Below are 23345 nucleotides of genomic sequence, written 5' to 3'. Positions count from 1 at the left end.
GGCGCCCCGAAACAAACGCACATGTTGTTCCAGAATGACGTCCCGATAGATTTGGCTTGTCATGGTTTCAATTTGAACATGCAGGTCAGTTCTGTATACCAGAATAATTCCCCCTCAAACGAGCACTCCTGCACCACCGTAACAGTGTCATTCAATTATGTTTTCTTGGTGGTAACGGGTACCTGGAGCTCTCCTTATGAAAGTCTGGAGAGAATCAGACTGCAAGCTAAACCTGGACTCGTCGGAAAACATCACACAAGCCTACTGTTGAGTATCCACAATGCATGCTCTCTACTCCAGGCTAACCGCAGGCGACAGTGAGTTGCAGAAAGTGGAACTCATCTGACAAGTCTACGAGCATATAGACCAATCTGCCCTAAGTGTCTGTACACGGTCTGCCTTGAAATTGTCGTACCAGTAACTGAAGAGAGCTGACGAGACAGGTCTGAGTCTGTGCTCCGCCTGTTTCTTTTGGCAGTAACTGCCAAATACTGGTCCTCATTCGGCGTTGTAACTCTGGGGTGACCAGTGCTGTAACGTCTACTCACATTACCATCATCTTGGAATTGTTGCCAAAGCCTGGAGATGACACTCCGGGCAATTCCAAATTCGTCTGATACTTCCAGTTGGGTACGCCCACTTTCCAGACGGCCGATAATTCTACCACATAAAAAATCATCCAAATGCATCCTTTGTGTCATAACTATTCGGTTATTGCACTGAAATGCTTATAAAGTGCCTGCGAACAATTTTACTTCTTTGCCTGTATTCCTTATATATCACTCTCGCCACTGTGACGTACCATCGGTGTCATCTGGTTACTTCCTGATATTTGCATATGATTCTTGAAGATGTGTGTAGTGATTTTACAGGTGATATATTTATTTTAGAGTTCGATTTCCGCGTGACTCAATTATCCTTAATTTATGGACATGAGTGTAAAAGGGGAAAGTACACTAAATATTGAAGATATTTTTCTCTTTGTCAGAAAGCTGTACTTCATATAAAAATGACTCTGTCTTACAAGGTGGGAAAGTCAAACAAAGTGATAATGATAATTTTTTTGATGATTTTATTGTAAATAGTTTTTCCCGTGTATTTTATTCCCGAAATAAAGATTTTCATGTCTTTAACTTCACAGTCCTGATTTGATGATTGTCTGTGATATTACAGCTTGCCTGCTGCTGAATCACTAAACCAATCTATTACATACATAATTTAAAGGAAATCATCATCTATTGTTCTGTAATCTGTTCAATTTGTTAAACTTTCAGTACCATTTATTAACCTATCATCCATGTAATCTTTTCATAGGCTTAATTTGCACTGATTTTCAATGACACTTTGGTTTTCACCAACAGGAAATCTAATAAGTCCAACTATCTGGCATTTAACTACGCAGAAAGCTCAAGTAACCTGAATATTTGTGAATTTCAGAAACTTCTTTTTAACGTAAAATTAAGCAAAAAAGATATCTGTAACTCCATTATAAAGCACAAACAGAACTAAGATTTAAATAAAACAAAAGTTGTCACCAAACAGTGCTATTTAGTGCAAATAATGAATAAACGAGACATTACATAAAATATGTAACCCAATTAATTATCAATAAGTCAGTTTAATTTGTAAGTAAAACAATTTAAGTTAACTGCTGTTTGTCTGCTTTTGAAATGGATTTTAAAAAGTTGATTAAAATTGCAGCCTTGTCTTTAACAGAATAGCATGCAGTACAGTATTTTCAAGTTTATGGGATCAACATCACGAAAAGTGCAATTTATATAAAAATGAATAAACACAAGTTAAGCAATGAAAACTTATGATAAGCGATTTAAGTTTCTTATAAATTATGCCTGTAACTCTCATATATTGATTAATTAAATAAAGAGTGTTCTTTTCCTTCAGACTTCTGCTATAATGACTGACATAAGTCTGGCGAGATTTCTGCTAATTTTCCTGGTTGACAGAGTTTTATAATCAAGTATGATTACTTACTTCACCGCGTATGTCTGAAATGTGATTTTTTCTTTTGAAATTTCATGTAACTTAAATGTAGACATTTGATATTCAAGTTGATAACAAATAAATGACTCCTTTCACAATTTTAGATTAGAATTTTTTTCTTGCATTCATTTGGCTTTTCTATGGTGAATTCTATTTTTTACTTGCTCAATTATCTGAAATTTTTGCATATCTGGAATTGGGCATTTCCTGAGCTTTCCAGACAGTCAAGCTTAACTGTAACAAAGTGATTTTTTCACTTGGTTGAACAATCAATTACATCAGACATATGTGTACCCAAGCTGAATTAATTTTGCTCCGTTCATGATTTTTGATATTTTCAAAGAGAAAATTCCACACTTTAAATAAAAAAATACACAAGAAGATACTTTATGCAAAATTTGGCGTAAATGGTTTTCTTAATTTTGCTTTGAAAATATTCCAGGGTAATCGTTTTCATTACTGGAAGAAATATGAAAAACAGATTTACTACATTGTGTCAACACCCAGTATGTCCTTATTCTTTTGAAAACTAATTTATTTTAGAAATTTTAGAAAATAAATTTTCTAATTTCTAAAATAAATTAGAAAATATATTATGTGCAAATAGAATATTCGTTAAAAATGAAATAGACTTCAACCTTTGGATATAACGATGGGTTTAGACGAAATTTCTACCTATTAAAAGAAATTGACGTATAATTAATTTTTCATGAACATTTAAAACTGTTCTCAAAATTCTTTTGATGATTGCACGTATAGGTCACGGACTTTTTCTCTGCTAACATAAACAAAAGCCAATTTTACAAAGAAAAATTCTCGTTAAAGATATACCTTTTTTGCCTGATAGTCCAATGTAATATTTGTTAAAGTTAAATGATTAAACACAACCAATGTATCTCGGATTTTTATTTTTATATTATAATAACAAAATTATCAAAAAAAAAGCAGATTTAAATCTCTGTTATTGCTATGTAAAGCTTTATTATTGCTGTAAGTTCATCTTAAAATCTAATTTCTAATATTGAATTTCATTCTAATCATCTAATGCTAATAAATATTATTATTATTATTATTTCATTAAATTAGTCATTACCATTATTTTATTAATGAAAATATGTTATTAAAAATCGCATTCCAGCCTGCAGACCTACAAATCTAGTCCATATTTACTATATTTTGTTCTCGCTTTCTAATTTCTAATATGAAAATACGCGAATATAAATGAAGAGTGAAAACAAAGTTAAAAAATTCACAAATTATTTACAAGATTGATTAGAAATAGTGAGTGAAATATAAACATTGCATACATTTTGTTCTAAATAAATTGTGCACTGGATATGCATCCAGTACTCCATTTTTATTTATGCACTATTTATTTAGAACTTCATTTAAATGAAAGCAAAATAATCATCGAAAAAATTGCAAATCTAGCAATTCCTCTACTATGGGATGTAAGCGTCCGACAAACATGTAAATTTTACTTCATCCATGGAGGGGGACTAACGACTTTTCTCATTAGGAAAATGTCAAAGAGGGGGCAAAACTGTTTCGGATCGCGCCGGTCTGAAGGCTATATTATGAGAATTTCGGCCCGGTTTTAGAAGGTTAAGCTTACAAATAATTTAATGCACTCAAACAGTATTGTACTTACATTGCTTTAGAATCAAATTTCTCAGCATGGATGCTATCACCATGTATTAATGAATCACTATCCTTTGAAAAACTCTGAAATATATACATACAAATATTACTTATAATCAGCATAATATTAAGATTTATTTACAATTATTACTTTAACAAGGAAAAGAAAATCACATATATGTAAATTTTCATAATATAAACATTTTGTTCAGTCATAATTTTTCCCAATAATCTGAACAATAATCTCTTAAAAGTCCATATTTGCACAAGAAATAAAATAATTATCAAATTGAAAATAAATAATCGATTTGATGACAAATGCAAAATAACATCATGAATGAACGCTGAACAGTTAAATATAAATTTTTTACAAACTTATTCCGTTCAGAGAAATATATAGTTACAAGTATACTTACATCTCCAGTTAGTTTTAGCTTTCCAAATCGACTTCGATCAGTAGATGGATCATCAATCCGCACAGCGCAATTTGAACTATCTTGACGAAAATTTCGAATAGGTTTCAAAGGCGTACTTTCAGTGGTACTTCCGTATGTTTTAAGCACGTCATCGTCATCTGCTTCAAACGCATCGTCAATTGTAAAGTTCGATTTGTTACCTAAACCCAACATTTTGCAATTAAGAAAATATTCTAGGATAATATAAAAGATCCAAATAGAAAACGCAATAAATACGTTTAAAAATATTTCATTTCCAAGATTTATTCCAACGATTTTATCACTTATTTTATATTATATGATAATTTTTCAAATATCTATCAATCCAATTAGCGACAGTCAAAAATATCACACAAAATATCCATCCACTGACGAAACTCAGTAATCAAAACATAAACAAACTTTGTCAGAACACAGCTTCTTCTCACTTCTCCTTAATATAATCAGAATCAGGGGTTACCAAAAAAAGAGAGTGGGGAGCTAATGTTTTTTATTCGGTAAACGTTAGATTCAGAATTATGGTTTTTATTATTTATAATTTATTTTATTATTTATTTCTTTTCGAGTTCTCTTAGCTATCGAAAGAAAAGCTCAAAATGAATTTAGGAATTTATGAAATGTTTCGAGCTGCAAAACTGGCAATACTGAATTTATATTTATTTATTACGTAAATTGATGGATATGTAGTATATCAGTTTAAAATGAATAAATTCAAATTAATTTCATTTATTACCCGGAATGAGAATTTACTTTTAGGGGTTTGTTGTAGTCCACAATTTGCTGCAAATGCTCGTTTCGCAAGGTTCGACAATTTTGTTAAAACTTACCTTTCAAATTATATAAAATTTGTCAGTTTTTTTTAAGTTAAATTTTCATTCCTTAGGCTAGCAGAAGTCGGTAAATTAGAAACACCGAAATTAGATGGAAAATATGACACTGGCCAGGTAAATTATTGGAGATTTAATTTAAATAACGCAGAAGCATATGTTTATTTTAGTGTATGACGTGAATGTAATGTTCCCTAATTGAGTTGTCTGTAATGGACAGTATGATCTATTTTTTTGGTGTGCATTACTAATGACAGATCACATACATAGCATAGCAACTAGTATAAACCACTCTGATATCAAATAAATCATTGTGTGAAATTCCATTATTAAAATACGCAGCATTTTGTATAAAGTGTAGTGGAGCTTTTTAAAAAATTGTTTTTTCCCGAATTATAAATCTGACTAAAATAATTAAAGATATATTATTAATTATCGTAACTGAAACATTTTAAATAAATTATTGATTTCTTTTTGTAATCTTAACCTTGTTGAATGGTTTTCTAAGCTATCAATTTCAATATGAATAATTTGTAGTATAAAAAAATAGCAGTGCAAGAATATAGAAAGAAGTTTTTTTCGATTTTGGATGATATATCCCAAGATTTTTATCCATGTATCTTCAGGGCAATTTCTGTTCCATATATTTCCATAACTTTACCATACATTAAAATGTATCATTAAGATATTAATCATATACATGTTATTAGCCAATAAAAGGTAGCATGCATATATATGTATATTATGTGATCTGTCATTGTCATGTTGATCACACATATATCATTAAGCAATAAAAAATGTCTGTCACGGGTGAAATTTAGCTGTGAAAGATACAGGCTTGATACAGACTTAATACATGGACAGTGGAAACTTCGGTACATTTCCATTTCGCCAGCACAAATCTTGCCAAGCAGACTATTGGCGACAACAGACAGTATACACATAAAAAATGTAGACAAATATTAGTTCCAAGAAATTTTATTTTTAATTATTTATTTATTTTTTTAATGTCATTTAAAATTTTGTAAAAGAGCCAATAAATAAAGACAATAAATTTTTAAAAAGACAATTTAAGAATTTACTATGCTTTCATAGTAAAACATCCTGATTCGCCAGTTCATATCACGTAACCCCCCCCCCAAGTGATCTCATCTCGCGTAAACTACGCTACAAAAATCTTAATTCTCTCAGTAATTATCTACATTAATTTCAAGTTAAATCTTAATTTGGAATACAAGTTTAAATGCAAGAATTATATCAATTCTGATGAATAGTTTACTCAGAAGAGTCTGTTGCTACAATTTCACTGCAGAATAATTGAATTATTCTGCAGTGAATTAAAAATATTTAAGAATTAAAAATATTTGCTGCATTTTTTAATACAAACAACTGATTGCCATGCGAGATTATATATTTTAAAAATGTGCCTTAATTTTAGGGTGTAAATGAGAATACGTGATAGCATTAATTTCCTAAGGATCATAGGTGGATATTTTATTAGAAGTTTCACTTATGTTTGAATATGTATTATGGGTAGTTATATTTTATGCACAATGCATAAAATATTATTTTTTAATGTAAAAAGTTTTTTTAAAAAAAAGCTGATGTGTACACCACATGACTTCTTTGCGCATAATGTTAAATTGGCTAATCTTTGGAATATGGTAACAGGTAGTTTGGCGACATTTTGGTAAGGTGGTAAAGGTTACTAGCTAGGACTTTAGCAGTGTACATGTATAAAGTCGAGTGTGCACAATGCCATTTTTGTGCAATTCTGGGATTTTTTTTTAAGTGAAAATAGGTCGACGTGTACATGGATACCGTGTATGTGCAATTCTTGAAAACACGGCAAGCAGTTTACGATTCTGCACTTTCTTCTGATTGATTTCGCACCTAATCTTCGTCATGATTCAGCACTTTTGTTCCATAAATGTTCTAGCATAAGCGTAATTCGGCTAGCAGATTGTTGGAAAAAAAATGTTCAGTAAAAAAAAATGCCTTTTCTTTGTGAAAACAAAATGGCGTCCAAACAAAAACAAGCAGGTTGCTGTAGCAGGGTTGGTCGCCAAAAAATCGCCAAGTTACCATAATCCAAAGATTAACCGTTAAATCAAACGCATTTTTGCCTGCATTTTATTTAAACTTATTTCCTTGAATTTCATAAGAGCTGTATCTCTCATTCAATTGACTAAGTTTGCATGTCATGGCAAGGCAAAATTGAAAGATATAGAAAAATATAAAACATCAAATACAGTTAAAACAATTAAAGAAACATTTTCACAATGAGATACATTCCGATGATATCGGGGGCCCACCAGCGGCCGAGCGGTAAAGACACTGAACACTGGTAGTTCGGTCGGAGGTTTGACTCCCACGAACGGGCTGGCTGCATGGGCGTTTTCATGGTTTTCCCCATGTGTAAGGTGTATATGAGTCAGTTTCTCTTAGAAAGTCCTCCACAAAGGCATTTCTCCCTTTAGGCAAATAGCCCTCGTGTGCTTTGCCGTAATTAAATAATCCAATCCGGTGACGTCAGAGATCATGTGATGTAAGAACTGCTAATGTAAACAAACAAGCTTGTGCTGTGGTAGATATGTTGAAAATTTGGAAACTTTGTTTATTTTTAATTGGTTATGAAATTTGCATTTCATCTTTAATTATTATTTTATCCATTAATTAACTGTTTATTCATTTGGTTAGTATAATTTTGGTAACTCATATGTTATTGTTATCTTCATGGTACTCTTCTGCTCGCTGCTTTACCATGGTTTGATTGTTAATATTTATTTATGAATTCTTTTCTTGATCTGATAATTAATTCATTTATAAAAAATGTAAAAATGAATACATTAAATCATGTTTACATAGAGTGTTCTTCTACACTGAAAAGAAAGTTACAATAAATATTTTTAAATCATAATTTTATCAGATTAACAAGCAGAATGGTAAATATAAATAGTTTCTGAAAATCGTAATAGTCAAATTTCCAGCCAGTTGGCCCTTAAATCATGTAAGAAACACGATGCCAGTGTTCTGCACAGTTCAAAATTAATATATAATTTTATACAACTTAAAATTTAATTTTTAGCAACTGACTATTATCCTATTGATAGTATAAACTGCAAATTAACACATTTTGTATACTATAATATAAATGTCACAAAGAAAAATATGGAGATTTGTGCAACTGAGTTCACTGCAGCACTAGCTGTGAAATTAATAATTTTTCATAATACACTTTCATTTTATAATAATCAATAATAAAAAAGTACTATTTGTTTACATTTTAAATATTCAAAAAATAAATTTGAAGTTATTTTTATTCTTGTAAGTTACATAATTTTGTGCAGAATTTTTTATTATAAAATCATGTTGCTCAAAAAGATTTTTAAGTGTATTTATCAAAAAGATCTATGGAATTTTCAATAAATACACTTAAAAATCTATGGACACTATGGACTGACACAACCACCGATTTTCAAGAACTAAATGTACATGCTAATTTAATATTTAAACTAAAAAACTCAGCAATCTCTCATGAAAATTTAGAATTAAGTATAAATTCATATAAAAGCATCCTTTTATATTAAAATGTTCCAGTATTACTGATGTGTCTGATATTACAGCTTGGTATCCTTAATATCTACAATGGAAGGTATTACAAAAATTAACATTCTGATATTTATGTGTATTCATTAAAAATCGATTACAACAGCTAAAATATTAAAACATAGCCTAATGAAATTAATATAATTTTAACACCATAAAATGTTCTATGACACTAATTAATATTAATGAGAGAAAATTGGCTTTGTATTTATGTTCTTGCGGATAAACAAATCTTTCCCGAATTCGGCTATTTCAGTAATTTAGAACAACTATTCATGAATTATGAATATACTATTATTACACTTACATTTAAAAGTTTGGAAAACGTTATTCAAGATCTTGGGAATAGTTTTCAATTAACTGATATACACTTAATAAAAACATTGTTAATACTGGTAAGCATCACGCATAAGAAAAATTTATAAATCTTACCTCGTTTTCTGCAGAAATTTGCACAGATGTTTCATAATTAATTGATTTCCTCATTTCGGCCTTAACACAGCTTGCTATAAATACCGTGATATCCGGCATTACTTTGAAACAAATATTGTTCACGTGTTTTGCCTTGAATAACAAAAGACCCTATATGTTGACATCAAGAAAAGATAAATCATTTCCAAGCATATTTTTTAATTTCTCGCAATAGTCATAAATTTCTAAATTCGAAAAATCAATTCATTTCAGTGGAATATCTGCTATCAACTCCATTGTAAACATAGCACATGTGGATGTTGTTCTTAAACATGTGACCACAGGTTTCCTCCTCTTCTCTTGCGGAATGTATGTCATTAAAATTACAGTTTCTATGCAAATACAAGCAATGCGGCCAACAAGCAACAAGGCAGATTTTTCAGTGCACAAAACTAAAAGTTTCCTTTTGGTCCCACTTGGCAAAAAGACACTGAAGGTGCAGAAAGAATTAATTCACTATTTTGCTGTTTCAAATGTAAACAAATATGGCTGCTATGGTAAAACAAATTAGGCTTAACCGCACCTAAACAACTTTTAAATTGTTGATAATTCTACAAATATTGCATGCAAATTAACTAAAGTCGGTACTTTTCCATTTCGCTGGTGCAAATCTCGCCAAGGAGACTTTATTGGTGATAACATACAGTATACACATAAAAAATGTTAACAAATGTTAGTTCTAAGAATTTTTAATTTTGAAGGCATAAACATTTTAATATCTTTTAAAATTTTGTAAAAAGCCAATAAATAAAGACAATAAATTTGTAAAATAACATTAGTTTAAGAATTTACTATGCTTTCATAGTTCAACATCCTAATTCGCCGGTTCGTATCATGTGACCCCAAGTGATCTCATCTCATGTAACGCTACAAAAATCTAATTCCCTCAGTAATTATCTACATTAATTTGAAGTTAAATGTTAATTTGGAATACAATTTTAAATGCAAGAATTACTTCAATTCGTACGAATAGCTTATGTAAAACCGCAGTGCTTTATTTCGCTAGTGCATTCTCATTAGAATTGATGAATTTAACTTTACCTTTACTTGACTTTACTTTTTCTATATTTTCGCCATAGGGTGAGCGGTGTGATTGCGTCCTAATTGACTTATGGCTCAATCCGCGAATGGCCTTAGGGCATAGAATTGAACTATCTGGTAAAAATTCTGTGTAACTGTATAGCAGTATTGAAAGAAACAATCAATCTGATAAGAAATGGCTGCGACTTGTTTTGGAAACAAGACGTAAAGGGTTACCACGAGGATATTCAGTTCGGCATCGGTTGTACCATTATTGGTGACTTTAATCGCCTGCGCCAGCAAAACAGAAAAGTACTGAAATTTCTATGATTTCTGTTGCCATCAGGATGTTTGTGTTGCCATTCCTTATTTAAAGAGCATTTAGTTTCACTTTTAAGATTGGTCCATCTCCATTCTAGAGAGCTTTGTAATGCTCATCTGATAAAGATTTACTAATTCATATTTGATCTTATTCACATAATATGAGTGTAGTAATATTGGTATTGTCATTAGTGCAGCATAATTTTAAAATGAAGAAGAAATTACGAGAAAACAATTGTTTCAGCAACATGCCAAATATCGCAGCTCAAGCATTTAACAGTTGAAATATCGTGTGTCAAGATTTCTAGTTTTCGTTTGAAATATTGTCACTCGTTATTTGGATTTAAAAAAATTTTTTTTTTATTTTTTAGTTTGGAATATTGTGGGTCGAGTTTTTTTAGTTCTCCTTTGAAACAGCGTTGCTCTCTCTCTTTTTTTTTCATATTTTGCCATTTCTTTTAATATGACGGATTACACAATTCCACAATTACCTAATGACAAAGAGGCTGAGATAAGATTCCTTCAGGACAAAGGAATAATTCATAGTAATAGAGTTAGTTCTCAAAAGCATCTGATGAACTTAATTTTTGACTCAAACAAAGCTCGTGTAAGGCATTGCTACATATGTTCTTGCTTTGGAAAAAAAAAAGGATTGAAAGCCAAAACATGATTTGAAGGTTTGTGTCTTTCTTTTCCTCAATGCCATTCTTTTCATCTATCTGTGGTGTCAGAAATTGACGTCAATTGAGTTTTGCCAACTTCAGTTAGAAAACAGCCATAGCGTGAAAAAAAGTTGTAATAACTACTTTAAAGTCTTCAAAAAAAAGGTAAAACAACTTTAGACATGTTTTTGCGGAACAACGGGTATTCGAGGGTTTATGCCGAAAAAGCAAAGAATGTTTTCTGGTCGCTATTCCTGATCATTGTACTACAACATTGATGACAGCCATTCAGGAGAACATCACAGATGGCAGCATTACATTTTCAGACTGATAGAAAGGATATAAGAAAGAGGAATTAAGAAATGAACGTTTCACTGTAAATCACAGTTATAATTTTGTAGACCCTGAAACTGAATGCCATACCCAAACTGTGGAATGCTTGTGGGGCAGTGCTAAATGGAGGAATAAACGTCAGCAGAGTACTGCTCACCACCTATTAAAAATTTTTTAACTCTATTATTCTTTCATAATTTTATGCTTGGCAACAACTGCTGGGGGGGGGAACTGATGCTGCTCTAATGGAATAGTACTGTAATATTTTCCTATCAAGCCTTATAATATCTTATATTCCAAGCAAATTTTTCTTATGCAGTTATAAAAGAAACTTAATAATCTGATAGCATCAAAATTTCGGATATTTATAATATTTATCTCTAATGATAATCTAGAATAAATTAAATCACCTGTAGCACCTCTTCACTGTTCAGTGATCTTTTGCTCTATGCAAAATAAAGTTTCAAAATAATAGCTTTTGTAAAGTGCAGAATTGCCCACTTATTTGTTTGGCGCTTTTTACAAGAGTAAGAAGAATTGGATTTTTGTCAATTTTCTTTGACTTTTTTAAGTGAAAATAGGTCGATGTGTACATGGGTAAAGTCAAAGGAGTGCACAATACCATTTTTGTGCAATTCTGAGATTTTTTTAAAGTGAAAATAGGTTGATGTGTACATGGATACTGAGTATGTGCATTTTTTAAAAACGTGCCAAGCAATGGGGAATACTGCACTTTCCCAATAGCTTTTAAATATCTCTTTTCTGTTTACTCTTATGTAGCTGTAACATGTCAAGAATTAATTGTTTTAGTATTATACAGTAGAATCTCTCACAACCAACATTCAGTTAGCCATTAATGTCAAAATTATAAAAATATTGGAAGTGTAAATTTAAGCCTTTGAGATAAAAACCCATTTAATGGACTTGTAGTCTGAAGACTTTAAGGTGAAAAACATTTGTGTTATATTTTGCTGCCCAACATAACAACCTAATTCAACCAATGAATCAAGAAATTAAGAAATAAACTACTGATCCCATATCTTTGAAGGCAATGGTCATGATTTTCAGAAACAATTCACACTGAAAGATGCCAGAGTTATCTTTTTTTTGTACTTGTAAAGATACAAAGAATGTTATTCTGCTTTACCATTGGCTTAAATTGTGGCCTATGATCATAATATAGATGACAAGTTGAGTGTTAAAGATTCTGATCAGACAGATCTAGGATCAATTATCCCCAAAGAGTTAAGCTATAGGCTGCACAATGCTGCATTCAAATTAACCTTCTTGATCAAGGAAAGGTAACCGCAAAAGAAAGCACTTCCTGGTGAGAAATTTGCGAAGTTTGAGGTCATGTATAAACGTGCTTCAAAATGCAGGTAGAATTACTCCCTCATTGCAGGCTAAAGTTAAAAAACTAATTCAAAGCAGCTCTGTTAAGTGCAAGTAAATCAAGTGTTCCACCCAAGACAAAGGATAAGAGTATCACAGAGGAGAAGAACCCTGCAAAACACACAAAAGAACTGTTAATGAATCAAAAGGTCCAATAGAGCAGTCTAATCAATTTGAACCCTTACTAGCTGATGATGAAATTGATTCTGAAATTGAAGAATCTTCAACTCAGTCTAATGCAGAAAACTTTACCACACCTAAAAAGAAAGCTTCTAAAATTCCGCCATTCATCATTCCCGAAGGTGAAATTAACTAGAAACAGTTTAAAGTAGAAATCGAACCCCTTTATGCTAGAAAAGTGATAGGAAATCTCAAAGGCAGCACTCTGAATATTAAAGTTCATGAAATGAATGACTACAGAAATATGATGCAACATGTAAACAAGCAAGGAGTTCTTTATTACATGTTTCAACTTAAATAAGACATGTCTATAAAAGCATTGATAAAAAAACTACTAATGAGTAGCAAAACTTGGACCCAATATCAAAGAGAAACTTAGAAGTCTCAATCACCAGATTTAAAGATGCCAATATCATCCCTTAGTGGAAGTACCATGAAGAAGACAAGAAAAATCTATGAAATAGAGTACTTTTCTATCAATGCGCATCATTGCTGAGACATATTGAGCTAAAATGGTCCAACGCAATGCCACCAGTGTCAACAATATGGAGACAACAAAGAGTATGTGTTCCAATAATTTCCGTTGTATGAAATGTGCACTGTTTTACAAAACATGGAAATGCACCTGTGAAAAAGAAGATGGACCTGGCAAATGTGTCCTTTGCTGTGGTAATGACTTTTCGGCCTATAAAGATGTCCTGCACCCCCCCCCCCAAAAAAATCAACCAAAGTCTGCAAATAAACCTGTATTTATCAATAATGGAAAAAAAAAAAAAAAAAAACTTTCTTTCCTTACCATCAAAAATTGACACTGGGTGGAAAAACTCCTCGGAAGAAAACCGCTGATGTAGCTGATACTATATCTTCCACTGCTCCAACAACTGAACATACCAAGCACTCTTCCAAAAGCAACGAGGCCTCCAACTCAAAATTGGAAGATTTAAGTGATACTGCAATGATAAATTGGCATAAAAATACCAAAACTTTCTTAACAGCAATATGAGAATACTAAATCTTTCATAGATAAAATCCAACTCGGCATCATAGAAACAATAATAGAATTCAAACATGGCTTTTCATTCTAAAAATCAATGCACAAGAACTTAATTTCTTTAAGCCAAAAGTTCATTAAACTCTTCTTTTATGTTTATCAACGTTTTAAAGCATCTATAATTGAGAAATAATAGCCAAGCGGTAATATACCAGGCCTCATTAAGTTAACAGGTTTGGGCTGCATGAAAGATTTTTCCTTTTCATATCAAGTATCATGCCTGCAAAAGAATTATGTATTTAAATTGCACCATATATATTTCAAGCATATTTTCTAATATTTTCAATAACACTTTACTTATCTTGATAAAGTGCTGTAGATTTTGATTTACTAACAAAGCATAATAGACTTTATTTCTTCTATATTTGATTTATTCCATTGTTTATTGAGCTTATTAATTCTAATTTTCACATCATATTTACTGGCAAAGTTAGTAAGTATTTATGTGTATCCATATTTAACTACACAACTATCTGATAGTTCCAGGAGACTCCATCGCATCACCAGCTTTACAAGTATTTGCTCCAGTGAATCTTTCTATTCTCATCCACCAGATAGAGCCAGGGGCACAACGGTTTTCCAACTCAGCCTGTTTTCAAAGCTTTTCCCACCAGCTCGACAGTTTTACTTCTAATTCTTGACTATCAATGGATTTGATATATCTTTTTGGGGACTTGTGCCTGCTCTTTGTTTAACTTGGAAATTTGTGCTATCGCGCTTATTTTAAATTACCACCAACAGTCATAGAACACTTTGTCAAAGTACAGGTAGTACATCCAGTAGCTGATGCCTGAGTACCACCCAAGGATTACAGATTCAAAGTTTATGTTGGTTCATCTGGCACCTATGGCCATCATTTTGGATTGGGATACATTTTCAAGGAAGGTTACTATTTAGTGAAGATGTGGAACAACTTTGGCGGATGTAGACAATTCTCTTTCTATCAGACTCTCTCAAGATCACAATGAAATAATTGGACATGTTCTGCAAAAGGAGGATGAAGATGACACATAGAGTAATGAAATTACATGAAAGGAAGCTGATAAAAGATTGCAGACTTTCAGAAGATTTGTCGAGAAATGTTTATCTCTGTCAGTGATGTTATGATGCATCATTGTATGCACAGTATTCTTTTAAAATTATGATAAATATTGAAGGGTGAAAATGTATTTACGACTGCCCCTTGTCGATTTTTCGTGGTACATGGACACCGAATTTGTGCAATTCTTTGACTTGTTATTTTGGCTTTGTGAAGCAGTGATTTTTGAGCCAAAAATTGCTGCTACACAAAGCCAAAATAACGAGTCAAAGAATTGCTTAAACTCGGTATCCACATACACATTGACCTATTTTCACTTAAAAAAAATAGAGAATTGCACAAACTTGGCATTGGGCTCTCCCTTTACCCATATGCACATCGATCTATTTTCACTTAAAAAGTCAAAGGAGCAGCCAATTCTACACTAGAGTCAAACAAAAAATATATAATCTCAATCAACTGCATTTTAAATCAAGCAATGAAATAGCATAAAAAAGGAAATTCGTCTTAGCATTTCTCAAAAGAAATATCCACTTATGTTATTTAGAAATTTCTGTGTCTTCATTCAAACAAAGTTCCTTAACAGCATCCAAAAGCTTCCTAAAATTATCTGAATTAGAATCTGTATATTAACGCCACCATATAATAAGAGTAAAATAATATCCTTTATACTGCCGGGATCCTCCGATGTTCGAGCATATGCATTTCCTTTGTACAAATAGGATACTTATTATGGCTGCTAAGTAAAGCTTCATTGGTAAAAGTATATTTACGGGTACCTCTTGGCGAAAAGTGGCGGTTCAAGGACACCGAGTTTGTGCAATTCTTTGACTTGTTATTTTGTCTGAAAATCACTGCTACACAAAGACAAAATAACAAGTCAAAGAATTGCACAAACTCAGTATCCATGTTCACATTGACCTACTTTCACTTGAAAAAAATTGCAGAATTGCACAAACTTGGCATTGCGCACTCCCTTGACCATTGCCCATGTGCACATTGATATATTTTCACTTAAAAAGTCAAAGGAGCACCCAATTCTAGGTAAAAGTATATTTACGGACCATTCAGCTACTCAGCTTACTTACTATAAATGAAAAACAAATTGGCAATAAATGAAACAACAACTTTGAGATAATACAAGAGATACCCTTCAGTCTAACCACTTCATTTACACACCAGTCAAATAATGCATTTTTGCCCTTTCTTTCCATATTGTACAGAACTTCAAATTAATCTTGCCGCATTCAGCCATTTTACCGTGTAAACCACAAAATAACCACTGTACTTCCTAACCAACATTGAACACACAAACAAGCCCTTAAGCTTTTCTCACCATTCAAATGCACTGCAATTACGCAACCAGTTACATCATAATAGGGTTTCCATAACATTCAGCTACCCAGGTTACCATAAATAAAACAACTTTCCAATAAATGAAACAACTTAGCGATAATCCAGTGGGCACCTTTAAATATACTATAACCCATTGAAGTCATATGCCATCACACTAAGAAATTTGGGTACTATTTGGTTTTGAGGGCTGTCAAAAATCGCCAAACCGTTGTTAATGCTAGTGCTGCCAAAAATAATTGCGGCAACCCTAACGCAAGAAAGGAAGTATAATACAGTCAAAAGTCGTTAATCTGGACTCGTCGGGACTTCAGCGATTCCGGATTATAGATCATCAGTTTAAATCTGGTAAGATGGCATGCAGAAATTATAAAATTAAAAATATAAAACCGTAATTTATGAAATAAAGAACAATTATGATCTAAAGAGTATCAAAATTTACAAAAAAAAAAAAGAAAAAAAAGAAAAAAGCTTAATATTTATTTGTTTACTTTATTAAACATTTCTTTCAACATAAGTTGTTTAAGTTGCTTCATTTTATGTGATAATACTTTCTCTTTAATTCTATAAACAGACTTAATTTCTTGTTCAGTTACAAAGTTCCACTGTTGAAGTCCTATAATTGCTGTGCCGAGAATACCGACTAATTTGTCAATCGAAATTTTTTCATTTTCAATAACCTCTGTGTCACTTTGTTCACTATCGGAAGCGAATTATAATGATGAGGAATTTGATTTAAATCATATCAAAGACGGAGTACATCGAGATGAAATACTACATTTAGTAAGGAAAATCTTAAGTAAGTTAAGTAAGTTCAAGCTTACTTTTATAAAATTGCTCTAACAGTCTACAAAAAATAATAAGCTGGATCCAATTCGAAGATTAAGGAACAACGCAATCTGCAACATTAACTGAAATAGATAATTAGATAATTTTAGCTTATACCGTCCGTTATACATTAAATGCGCATGCATAAACGTATTTTGCGCACACGCATATGCGCGGCCGTTAAGGTCTTGCGCGCATGCGCAGAAAGTTTGTAGCTTTGATTTTCGGATTATAGATCATTTCGCATTATGGGTGTCCAAATTAACGACCTTTGACTGTATAAACTTTTGAGTTTATGCTGTGTATATTGGAAAAGCTCTTTCGATTGACAAATTAGTCGTTATTCTCGACACTGCAATTGTAGGACTTGAACAGCGGAACTTTGTAATTGAACAAGAAATTATGTCTGTTTATAGAATTAAAGAGAAAGTATTATCACATAAAACGAAGAAACTTAAACAACTTACATTGAAAGAAATGTTTAATAAAGTAAACAAATAAATATTAAGCTTTTTTTTTGATATCCTTTAGATCATAATTGTTCTTTATTTCATAAATTACGGTTTCATATTTTTAATTTTATAATTTCTGCATGTCATCTTACCAGATTTAAACTGATGATCTATAATCCAGAAAAATCGATAATCCGGAATCGCTGAAGTCCTGACGAGTCCGTATTAATGACTTTTGACTGTATTTCATCTGCAGAAGATATCCTTTAACTGAAAATGGAAGTGCTTGTCTTAGTTTCCGTAAAAATTTTTTACATAATATGTGAATTGCTATATGTGATTTTTATATGGCATGATAACTTTATGTATAGCACTTCTGTTAATGTCTATATACTTCACTTGTTCAATGTGTTGCATTAAGTTTTTCAAAAACTGTAGAATAATTTATATTTTCCATTTTTTGCAGTTATTCTTGCACAGAGTTTTTGGCTATAGGGGTGTCACATTGTTTCCATGGATGGCTCGTGTGTATGACCGAGATGTCCCGAATAAAGATTTGAATAGGTATTCCCTGGAAGGGGGAAATGTTTATTAGATATGTATAAACTAAGTTTTCTTTCTTTTCTTTTTTAATTATGTATTTCATTGCAATATTAAAATTATAGCTACTCTTCTGTTATCATGACCGAATTCAGAAATGTATATATTCATGTACATACAAATGTATGTATGTGTATACATATACATTTATACTTTTGTGCATACATATATATATTCAGAATCCAGTCCCGATGATAGAAGAGTACCAAAATATACATCATAAATGTAACATCATAACGTTTAATAATTTAATTTTTTTATTAATTTGAATGATTTTTAACTTGGAAATTTATGTTTAAATATAAGCTGTATATGATATCTAATATGAAAATGTAAAAGGTATTAGATAAATTTACAAGAAATATATTTTTTTATTTGAATGCCACATGTAATTTAGCAAAATTTTGTGATATTTTAACACCTGAAGCAAATCTCAAAATTATGCTCTCTAAATATTTTTATTACTTTCAAATTAATATTTAATTGTATTTTAATTTATGCCCCTTGTAACTTTTTAACTGAGGTAAGTTCCTCATTTGCTTCAGTATTAGCATAGTTTTGATTCTTTTTAACTGAGGTAAGTTTCTCATTTGCTTCACTATTAGCATAGTTTTGATTCTTTTTAACTGAGGTAAGTTCCTCATTTGGTTCACTATTAGCATAGTTTTGATTATCAGTCCTTTATTTAAATAAAATATTAATTTTGCTGTAAGTTTTAATTTAAAAGGTAATTGGAATAAACACTATTTTGAAATACAAGAATTTGTAATCACTAAAGTATTATTTTATCATACTTATTATATAGAATAATAATTTAAAAAATGATTTGCATTATTTCTTATCATTTTCAGAGAAAGTGAAGAATCTAGTTCTGGTTATAATCATGTAGGAAAAGAAGTAAAGAGTCACACACATACATTTTATCAAGTTCTTATAGATTCTAGAGATTGTCCATATGTTGTAAGTATTTATACCTCTTATTAATTTAAGATTGTATGTTTTTATTATGATTTTTTCTTGAATTATTACTACTAAGTTCATGATTAGCCAATACTTGTCAACAAAATTTGTTATTGGTATTTATAATTTTTATGATTCGTTGTAACTTTGCCATTTGCACTATTTTTAAGTATCATTTTCTTTTAATTCTACAGTATTCTTGCATATAGCATTGTAAAATAAAATTGATCTTTGCAGTTTGGAAAGTTTTAAAAAATATCAGTATATACAGTCAAAAGTCTTTAATCTGGACTCGTCGGGACTTCGGTGATTCCGGATTATCGTTTTTTCCTGATTATAGATCATCAGTTTAAATGTGGTAAGATGGCATGCAGAAATTATAAAATTAAAAATATGAAACCGTAATTTATGAAATAAAGAGCAATTATGATCTAAAGGGTATCAAAATTTACAAAAAAAAAAGTTTAATTTTTATTTGTTTACTTTATTAAACATTTCTTTCAACGCACACATGCCTAAAGCATACATTACGCATAGTCGAAATTAGAAAATTGCAACCAGAAAACTATTTGATGTGTATTCGTGATATTTATAATGACGAGGAATTTGATTTAAATCATATCAAAGACGGAGTACATCGAGATGAAATACTACATTTAGTAAGGAATTATAAGCCAAATAAAATAAAAACATCTGCCTTGAAGATAAGGATAGTGCTGACAGATCAACTTCCAGTTCATTGGCCGCCGCAACGTCTCCCCCCTTCCCGAGAGCAGCGTGAAATTGATAAACAGATTCGGAATGGTTAGAGAAACAAAGGATATGCCTTTATCCATTTTTTGCAGCAATTCCACTTTTTGTTTGATGGACATCAAAACATGCTTTTGCTTTGTAGATCCTTTGGCAGCTCCAGAATCGGAAATTCTTTTTGACATAATCGAAAGTTCAAGCTTAGTTTTATAAAATTGCTAACAGTCTGCAAAAAATAATAAGCCGGATCCAATTAGAAGATTAAGGAACAACGCAATCTGCAACATTTACTGAAGTAGATAATTAGATAATTTTAGCTTAGCTTATGCCGTCCGTTATACGTTAAACGCGCATGCGTAAACGTATTATGCGCATGCCTAAACGTGTATGCTCATAATACCTTTGCGCAATTGCGTTTACGCATGCGCCGAAAGTTTGTAGCTTTGAGGTCCGTATTATAGATCATTCCGGATTATGGATGTCCGGATTAAAGACTTTTGATTGTATTTCTAAATTAAATTTCATTAATATCTGCAGTGTAATATGTGATATAACATTAATTCTGAACCACTTACAATTTTAACAGTAAAGCATAATTGCAACATTGTCTTTAAACAAAACAAAATGAAACAACAAAAAAAAAAAAAAAAAAAAAAAATATTAAGCTTGGTCTATTTGAACTTTGTTAAATTCACTTATAAGAAAAAAAAATTATATGCAAAATAAATTTTGAGCTATGAGACTACTAAAGTAAAAGCAATAAATCTAGCAAAATGCTACAACTACAATAAAAAAGGAACTTTTTAGTATAAACACAAAAATCTAACTATATGAAAAAAATATGCTTTCATATTCATGTAATTTTAACATCTTCTGAATTATATGTTAGAGAAGCCATCTTAATTGTATCTGAGTAATTTGAATTACCGTATTTGATGGCATATAAACGCACCCTTATTTAGAAGGCCACACACAAAGGGGAAAAGTTTCAATAGTCCGCATAAGAGCGCGGTACCACAATAACTTAAAATGTGTTTTCTTTTAGTTCTCATGTTTCATAAAAGCCAAATAATGCAATTACCAAACATATCTTTATTAAGGAAAATTAACAAATGGCAAGCTATTTTGAACATGATATGTAAATTTCAATAATGAATAAATAAATGAACGGCGAGCAATCAAACATAACACAAAATAAAGCAGAAACAACAAAAAACACAGATTCAAGGAAAACGTTGCCTATCATGAAATTAGACTTTAATCACTTTAAAACCATAAAAATTCTTTTCACTATGATCATCATCGAAAACGAGAATATTGTCATCACTGCTGTTTCCGTCATCGCTAGTATCACCTTCTTCGTATAATGCGTCGTCTTCTGTTCCATCAAGAGCATTACTGATTCCACACTTCTTGAAGGACTTAACAATTGATTCAACATTTACGTCCTCCCACGATATTTTTACCCACTTGCACACTTGTGAAATAGAGGGCCTCTTCATTCTACCTCAGGGCGTGATGTGGCTCCCTCATCCACTTGTTCCATCGTTCTTGAACTTTTTCCTTAAATGGCTTATTTACCGATACATCTAAAGGCTGCAATTGGCTAGTCAGTCCACCAGGAATGACAGCTATCTGGGTTTTTAATTCTCTCGCATAAAGCAAGAGGTTTTTATAGTTTCAGTTCTGTGAGTGCTAAACTGATCCAAAACCAAAAGAGAGGGTTTTCTTAAGCCCCTCGCCCATACGTTCTGTAACCACAGTTTCATTCCAGCTTCGTTCATCCAGCCTTTCGGATGAACATGAACAATTACACCGTTGGAAGTTTTTCTTTTGAATATGAAAAACAGCGGTAGTTTTGTGTCATCAGCACAACATGTTAGAACTACCGTATATTGTGTTTTTTCATGACCTGTGGTTTTTATGGTTATTGATTTAGACCCTTTAATACTCACAGTCTTGTTGGATGGTACATCAAATGTGAGTGTAATTTCATCCATATTTCCTATTTGACTGAGCTCAAAAGAAGTATTCTTGCGTGCATTTATAACAAAGCTATGAGATGCTAGTATTTTTTCTTCATAATCTGCTGGCATTTTCTGTGCAATAGTTGTTTTTGTGCACATTGTTAAGCCTTGCCTTTTCATGAACCTGTAGCACCAGCCCTCAGACCCTGAAAAGTTCTGAGTCCCATGTTTTTCTGCAAATTCTTTGGCCTCATTGATTATCATTTCGGTTGAAACACTTATCCCAGATTTCCTCTTATCTGTCACCCACATTTTTACGACATTTTCATGTTCAGGCCAAGATGGAGCTGGGCATTGAAGGTTATGTTTTTGTAACCTGTGTCCTTCATGTATAAGACGCAAGTAACTTTTTTGAGATAAAATTTAGGAAAAAAAGTGCATCTTATATGCCGTCAAATACGGTAATCCATTTTTATTTAGGTTAAATATAGTAAAATTAATGTTTTTATGAAATGTGTTGACAAAGTGACTGTGCACCATGAAGAGGTGTGTAATATTTAAAAGCTTCTCATACAAAATTTATTTTGTGCAGTCTCGTAAGAGGAAGTTGTTGGATTTCAATTGTATTAATTTCCAGATGGAGAATATTATTGGAAAATAAGTCATAGGTGTTCCTCTGTTCATCCACCTGGCAGTAACATTGTGGAATTTTGATATAAAACATCTGAACGAAACATTATGCTATCAAAGTATTCTAATAGCATTTTCTTTCTTCTTTCCTCTTGAGTACACCATATAACATTATTGCATCCTGCATATGTATATATAGAGAGATAGATGGTATGTTTTTGCTGTTTAATAAGGTTATCTTATATTCATAGCTTTATTATAAGTTTTCATAGCTTTATTATTAGTTGGAAGGGCATTTGCTATTGTGATGGCTACAATAAATATCTGCACGATTAATTAATGCATGCTGCTGCCCTTTTTTTTGTGTGTGTGTGTGTGTGTGTGTGTGTGTTTCCCTGAAGTTCTGGCCTGGGTCTTGAGATGCTGAATTTTTGAAGTGCCTTCGTATCTTATTTTCGACAGTGTTCTTTTATCTAGGCTTGGCTTTTTCCTCGGTGACTCGGTGATGATCATGCTTAAGACAACTTACCAATGTGAGGTGGCTTGCCTCTTAAGATGAAGGTTTCGAGTCACAGGCGATAACCAAGGCACTGACAATGAACATTGCATTAGATGTTGTAGGTTTTGTAGATCGTGCAAAAGCAATAGAAATACACCCCAGTGTTCATATGTCTCAAGCACAATCACCGCAGGGCAAAAAGCTAAGCTGGGGAAAAAGAACACTGTCGAAGATAATACATTTGGCATTTCAAGTCCCTGACAGATTTTCATGAAAATAAAAGGCTGCAGCACACATTAAATTG

At 31.8% G+C, this 23345-nt stretch overlaps 2 protein-coding genes across 2 annotated transcripts in view; one reads left to right on the top strand and one right to left on the bottom strand.

Moving 5' to 3' along the window:
• The window catches only part of LOC118198162 (uncharacterized), a 51707-nt gene extending 47191 nt beyond the window's left edge, over positions 1 to 4516 (bottom strand). The window contains exons 1-2 of the mRNA XM_035369776.2: positions 4059 to 4516; positions 3653 to 3726 (exon numbers count right to left, since the gene is read on the bottom strand). Of these exons, the coding sequence (XP_035225667.1) occupies positions 3653 to 3726; positions 4059 to 4271 (287 nt within the window). The 5' untranslated portion in view covers positions 4272 to 4516. The remainder of the gene's footprint in view (positions 1 to 3652; positions 3727 to 4058) is intronic.
• A 227-nt stretch (positions 4517 to 4743) lies between these two features.
• The window catches only part of LOC118198164 (polymerase delta-interacting protein 2-like), a 57980-nt gene continuing 39378 nt past the window's right edge, over positions 4744 to 23345 (top strand). Inside the window, exons 1-4 of the mRNA XM_035369781.2 lie at positions 4744 to 4899; positions 4981 to 5041; positions 18102 to 18199; positions 19087 to 19195. Coding sequence (XP_035225672.1) covers positions 4799 to 4899; positions 4981 to 5041; positions 18102 to 18199; positions 19087 to 19195 — 369 coding nt within the window. The 5' untranslated portion in view covers positions 4744 to 4798. The remainder of the gene's footprint in view (positions 4900 to 4980; positions 5042 to 18101; positions 18200 to 19086; positions 19196 to 23345) is intronic.

Source organism: Stegodyphus dumicola, chromosome 7 (genome assembly GCF_044657685.1).
Source record: "Stegodyphus dumicola isolate Sdum_Otavi_A_Nest chromosome 7, ASM4465768v1".
Lineage (NCBI taxonomy): Eukaryota > Metazoa > Arthropoda > Arachnida > Araneae > Eresidae > Stegodyphus > Stegodyphus dumicola.
The sequence above is the reverse complement of the archived record's forward strand: the minus strand, read 5'-3'. Positions and strand labels throughout refer to the sequence as shown.